Raw genomic sequence first — 6832 nt, 5'->3', positions numbered from 1 at the left:
CTCAAGACCTCCCAAATTTGGTGTGGAATCTCGAGCACTAGCAGTTAAATTCTATGCCAGCCATGCTTCACATGCTGCTTTCACTCTGTGAATATATATTTAGTTAATTTGTTAGTAATTGTTATGTCCAATTAATATATAAGTTCAATAGTACGATCACTCCAAATTGCACTCTATAAATACCACATTGACAATCGTCATTATCACAACGCAAAAAATACTACATATCTAGTCAAGATATATATAGAGAGATGAATTCCAAAACATCTTCAACCCTTGCTCTATTCCTCTCTATCAACCTTCTCTTTTGTGTCCTTGCAAGTGGCTGTTACACTTGTTCTCAGCAGCCTCATCAGCCAATCAGAAACCCTAGACCAAACCCAATTCCAAGTGCTTCCCCGAAGAGCTGCCCCAGAGATAGCCTAAAGTTGGGGGTTTGTGCCAAGTTGCTCAATGGGGCAGTTGGGGCAGTTGTTGGGAACCCACCAGATCACCCTTGTTGTGCTTTGCTTGAAGATCTTGTTGACCTTGAAGTTGCTGTGTGCCTCTGCACTGCCATTAAAGCCAACATTCTTGGTATCAACCTTAACATCCCCATTGCTTTGAGCTTGGTGATTGATGGTTGTGCGAAGAATGTCCCCGAGGGCTTCAAATGTGCATAAGCAACTATATCATGTGTCCTATTTCTATTTCTCGTATGCGAGGCAAAACTTGCTAGGTTGATTTCTTTCTCATGTTTGGTTAACTAGACAATGTTTTTTTTCCCTCTGCCAAAGTGTTCAATATCTCTTACACTGAGATTACAATTCGAATTTTAATTCCCTAAGGCAGTTTGAAGCTTACTAAATTGGACTTCAATGTGTACTATATACGCTTTATATATTTAACGTTTTCTCTCTATACACACACGCACCATGTGTGTATAAAATATGTGTATACGCACACAAAAAAGTTGGAAGATAATAAGTTGATAACTGATGCACGGGAGCTCTCTTACCTACAGCTGAAGGGAAAGCTCGAGCACTTTCTTTTTAAGAGGGATTGAGCTTATGCCAACCGCATGGTAAAAACGAATCTCTAGATTTAACCAATTGTTGGGTTAGATAGGTTGTCTTTGGTGTGTGAATTGAATAATTTAGAGATCAGTGATTTTCTGTTAAGATCTGTCGATACGATATAATTGTTCCACATCGATCAAAACTATGCTTTTCTATAATGAGTAAATTAGGTGATAGCTGCCCCTTAATTAGTACCGATATTTTGTGAAATAAAACCTACACTAGCTCCACTAATTTATGAGCGGGTAGCATACAAAATCCCACACTTGGAGGGTCCACAAGGCCTAACACAACCCCATATTGAGAGAACAATTTACATAACCTAATACACTATCATGTGATGTTCTGTGCCAATAAAATAAGGACACGTGCATGAAAACTTACATACGTAGTTATTTCGTTGGCATGAGCCATATAAGTGAGCTGGGATATCTACATACGGACATCAATTTATAAATGACACATGGACCACTAAACTAATGACACATTGACATCAACTGTTCTATGGAAACATACAGTGATGTCTTTCTTCTGTACTCTCTATCCAACAAAATGATAGAGTATCCAAGTGTTTAATCCTAGAATGGAACACTGGATTTGAACTTAAAGTCATAGGAGAAAGGTTGTCACAATGCAGAGACGATGGAGAAGGTAAAAAGTCATTCAAATTCTTTGAAACAAACCTAATCCAACAAACATCAGTTGTACGGTGTGCCAAAGCCTTATACCCTACTCCAATTGAACTCCTAGATTCATAAGATTGCTTCCTTGACTGCCAAGAAATAGGAATGTCTCCAAGAAACACAACATACTAGTGATGGACTTCTAGTGTTTATGTTTGCTGCCCAATCTGCATTTGAAAATGCTGAAAATATGAATTCCAGAAGATGTATAGGTAAGACCACAATTCGAAGTGCGTTGCAAATATCTTAAGATCCTTTTAACAAGAAAGAAGTGTACATCAGTATGCTTAATCATATATTGACAAATGACATTGACTAAATGAATTTCAGGCCTTGTGAATGTTTGGTACTGAAGTGCTTCTACCAAGCTTCTGTACAAAGTAGGATCAGCCATTGGACTTTCTTCTTAAACCAACAACTGAGCGTGAGGTTCTAAAATAGTTGAAGCAGGTTTACAAGTGTCCATACTTGCCATTTTAAGAAGTTATCTTGCATACTTAGACTGATCAATAAACAAACTACCTCTTCCTTGTATTGAATCTGTAACCTAAGAAAATATGCCGACACTTGACTATATCCTTCAAATCTAAGAGTTCACCAAGCTGAGTTATAATCATTTGAAGCCAAAATTTTGCCCAACGAATTGTACCTTGCCCTACGAATAATTCCATTGCATAAAAGATTTTGAGTAAACTATAAAGATTGACCAGCTTTACCCTACCAACTAAAAAATACGTCAAGTAAAGTTTCTTCACCCGACAAAAACGTGTTCGACGGGCAAAATTTTGTAGGCCAGGCCCTAATTCTGGTAGTGATATTTGGGCCATTGCTTGCTAGCTGGTAAATTAAGCAATTGAAAAACATGGTGATGTTAGAATTTCAATCAAGGCCAACCCATGGAGGTCGAATAATGAGAACACGTTTTTGGGTTTGCGCATCGAAATATGATTTTCTCCTCTCTTATTATCATCCTCATCCCTTACCTCCTCTCACACTTCTTTTTTTGTCTTTTTCTCTATATAAAAAATTCAAAACAAAATATTGACGTGGCTTTATCGTAACCGTTTCAATAAGAGAGAAGGGAAGAAGAGATAGATTAAGAGGGGAAAGAATCTCAGTCCTTAGGCATAACATATATGACAATATGTGCATGCCTGAGATTAGTATATAGTTTATGAATTGTTGAACCCCGATAATGCTCATTAATTAAAGGAATAAAAAAGCTAAATGATGAAGAGACATTTTTTTTTATGTATGATAAAGTTTTATATATATAGCTGAAATACAAGTCGGTACATTTTGTTCATGTCCCACTATGTGTATATCGCAGTGTTCTAAAATGCAGCCTAGGCGTAGGTGTGCTGATCCGATTAGGTCTGAATCGTTAAGAAAAATCAAGGAGTTGTTAGGTGTCCACCTAGGTGCTCTTAGGCAGCCTGGGCGGTCTAGGCGGCGGTCTAGACAGAGTAAAATGGTTTCCTAGGAAGAAATGCCAAACACATACCCAGAATCGTAAAAGCTTTCTCGCGACTTCAACTCCCTCTCTCTGTGCACCACGACTTTCTTATCTGTTGTGACTCCCTCTCTCTAAAATCCATCAAAGAAGAGGAACTTATAGCGCAAAACAAAAGAAGAGGAAACAAAAAAAAAAGGGAGAATTTACAAAAGGAAAACGGAAAAAAAATAGAAGAAAAGGAAACGGAAAGAAAACGAAGACGATGAGGAAAATAAGAGAATAAAAAATAAGAAAAGTTTTCGGTTTTCAAGGCGTTTTTGGATTCTCTAGGCTGATGTGAGTGATGAGGACTATGGGTGGAGGGGAGGGGTCACACCACACACGTGGTGCTTTATGAAATGGGGAAGGAAGGATGCATGCACCTCTTCATAATTGTCTCTTTATATTTTCTGACCTCAACAGGTTGAACTTTCAATTGCTATGTATGTTTCTGACCCATTTTGGTGCTCCAAAGTTCAAAGTGGGACACCAACCCAAATAAAATCATAAATAAAAGAGAGAGGATTTTAGGGATGATACCAATGTGCGTGGTTTGGTTAAGGGATGCCTAGCATGGCTTCCTAGTAGTTTTATTATGAAACCACCCAACCCATTACGTGGGATTTTTACTTTTATTTTTCAAAAATTAGATATAATCATTTAAAATGTTTTAAGTTATATGGCTGTAAACACGGAAAATTCCTGAAACGAAAGAGACAAGAACAACGTGCACAAACAAATATTTGTATTTTTGAAGATTTTGGGTTACAATCTCTCTCTATTTTGATCCTCTGATTCGATCTCCGTAAGGTGTGTATTTGTGGATGTGTGATTGATCCAATGGGTCGTTGGGTTTGATCTAAGGATGAACGTTCTTCAAGGGTCGTGGACTTGACCTTGAAGGTGGATTTGAGCGGATCTTCAAAGGGGCTTTTGGGCTTGATCTTTGAAGAACAGTGACGAACGGATCTGCAAGGGCTTTTGGGCTTGATCTTGAAGAACAGTGATGAACGGATCTTCAAGGGCTTTTGGGCTTGATCTTGAAGAACGGTTGGATGTGTGGATTTGTCGACGTTGTTGATCCAAAGGGCCGTTGGGGCTTGATCTTGGATGAGCGGATGATGAACGATGGTGTTTTCTTCAAGGGCCGTCGAGGCTTGATCTTGAATTGGTGGATGGTTGATCCAAGGGCCGTCGGGGCTTGATCTTGGAAGAACGATGAACGAAGAACGAAGAACACTTTCTTCAAGGGCCGTCGGGGCTTGATCTTGAATTGGTGGATGATTGTTGATCCAAAGGGCCGTTGGGGCTTGATCTTAGATGAGCGGATGATGAACAATGGTGCTTTCTTCAAGGGCCGTCGAGGCTTGATCTTGAATTGGTGGATGGTTGATCCAAGGGCCGTCGGGGCTTGATCTTGGAAGAACGATGAACGAAGAACGAAGAACACTTTCTTCAAGGGCCGTCGGGGCTTGATCTTGAATTGGTGGATGATTGTTGATCGAAAGGGCCGTTAGGGCTTGATCTTGGAAGAACGATGAACGAAGAACACTTTCTTCAAGGGTCGTCGGGGCTTGATCTTGGAAGAACGATGAACGAAGAACGAAGAAGGCTTTCTTGATTCTTCGGGAACCTCGATGCTTGAGAGCTTCGGAGTTTTAGAGCTTCAGAGCTTCAAGGTGTCATATGAATTGGTTCCTTCAAATGAATGAAATGGGCTTGTATTTATAGAATTTTCCAAGGCCTAATTTTGAATATAATATCCCAGATGAAATAAGTCGTTTCTGCCAGGTGTTGACACGTGTCCTATTTGATGACTTTTCCAACTCATTTCAATTTTCGTTTAGTCACACGCTACGTGTAAAATTTATGTAATACATGAGCGTTGACACTTTGATTTATCGGTCAACATTTATTTACCGAAATTTCGATGTCTACAAATGCCCCCACTTCAAGGCACGTCGTATACATGTGCTTGTCACGTGTAGGAGATGCGTTTTGAAGTCCCTTACTGTAGATGTCGATCCAAGTGCCGTCGAGGCTTGATCTTGAATTGGGCTGGAGATTTCTTCAAGGGCCGTTGAGGCTTGATCTTGACTTGGGCTTGAGATTTCTTCAAGGGCCGTTGAGGCTTGTTCTTGAACTTTCGTTTGAAATTTCTTCAAGGGCCGTTGAGGCTTGTTCTTGAACTTTTATTTGAAATTTCTTCAAGGGCCGTCGAGGCTTGATCTTGAAGGTTGAAATTGGACCACAAGGAGCTTCATGTGGTGGATGATCTTTGGCTTTGGTAGTGGGTGAATCGGCACGTATTTTGTTGCGCTTGTTGACTTTCCACAGCTTTGATCTTGAACTGGGTTGAAGGATTTTCTGGATTCCTCCAATTGTTGATTTTCCACAGCTTATTCTTGAACTAGGTTTTGATTCAAGGGTGGTAGACACTTAATCTTGAATCGGACTTGTGATTTCTTCCAGGGCCGTCGAGGCTTGATTTTGAATTTGGCTGGAAGCTTCTTCAAGGGCCGTTGAGGCTTGATTCTTGAAGGCTGACTCGAACACATGGCAAGCAGGCACGAGGTGAAGGTGACGACTTGTTGCTTTGTTCAATCTTTCTAATTCACACCTGAGCAGTTTGGTCAACGGTATGATCTTCAAGATTGATGGGCTCTTCTTCCAATTGGTGACTTGGTCTTTAAGGATTTGATTCAAGGGTGGTGAATCGGCACGTGCAGCCTACAACGCCTAGTAAGTCGACCCAAGAATTTGAGGGTCAAAACGAGTTCACCGTCCTCAGGCAGATGCGGCATCTTCTCGAGTTCTTCATCTCAGACTCTTTCTGCTGAGTTGACTGTGCATGCTGCATTCTTCTCTGCTTGTTTCTTCAGGCAGATGTGGCAGCTTCTCGAGTTCCTCAGTTCGGACTCCTTGAGTTGACCGTGCAGACCGCATTCTTCTCTGCTTGTTCCTTCTGCACCTTGTCTCCACATGCTGCAAGGTATCATTTTCACTTGCCTTATCTGTCCTCCAGGCAGATGTGGCAGCTTCTTTGAAAGTACAGCAGCAGTGGAAGGCGAGTACTCGAGAGCAGTGCTAGGTAGGCAATCAGGGAAGGGTTCCAAGCAGTCGGTTCCTTACCCGAGTTTGAGTGGAAGTTCCGGCATATTGTTTTCTTTATCCTTGTCTTTGTAGGTAGGAACAAGGACAAAGGAAAGGACATGGAGAACGCATGATATGAGATACTCTTGCTTTCTACCCTGGTGATATGAGATACTTTTGCTTTGGAGTCATTAGTTTGCAGAGGTACCCCAAGGAATAAGGAACACTGAGTGACCCGAGAGGCTTCGTTGGGAAGGCATTCTCGGAGATGAAGAAAGGTTCTCGGAGATGAAGAAATGTTATGTATGTCTGCCTCTTTATGGAGGGTGAAGGTGGACAGTTATAGGAAATTCTTTAGTACCTGTAGAGGTACTATTCTTTTACTCGTGTCGGCAACCAATGCGTGATTGATCTATATGGCTTCACGTGCTTTCTTCTTTATCAGAAATCTTCGACAAATTGTCCGTAATTTCCGCCAAGCTGAGTGTGCATGTGACAGGTGT

General features: G+C 40.9%; 1 protein-coding gene across 1 annotated transcript; it reads left to right on the top strand.

Moving 5' to 3' along the window:
• Positions 1–214: 214 nt before the first annotated feature.
• On the top strand, positions 215–900 carry LOC126620175 (14 kDa proline-rich protein DC2.15-like). Its single transcript, XM_050288669.1, has one exon. The coding sequence runs from the start codon at positions 252–254 to the stop codon at positions 660–662; it is 411 nt and encodes a 136-aa protein (XP_050144626.1). The 5' UTR covers positions 215–251; the 3' UTR covers positions 663–900.
• The last annotated feature ends 5932 nt before the right edge of the window (positions 901–6832 follow it).

The sequence above is a fragment of the Malus sylvestris genome, chromosome 4 (assembly GCF_916048215.2).
Source record: "Malus sylvestris chromosome 4, drMalSylv7.2, whole genome shotgun sequence".
Lineage (NCBI taxonomy): Eukaryota > Viridiplantae > Streptophyta > Magnoliopsida > Rosales > Rosaceae > Malus > Malus sylvestris.
Note: the sequence above shows the minus strand (reverse complement) of the source record. Positions and strands in the feature narration are given on the sequence as shown.

Bases quoted from the DNA above. Each gene is read 5' to 3' on its own strand.
- LOC126620175 (XM_050288669.1), top strand. From the start codon at position 252: ATGAATTCCAAAACATCTTCAACCCTTGCTCTATTCCTCTCTATCAAC.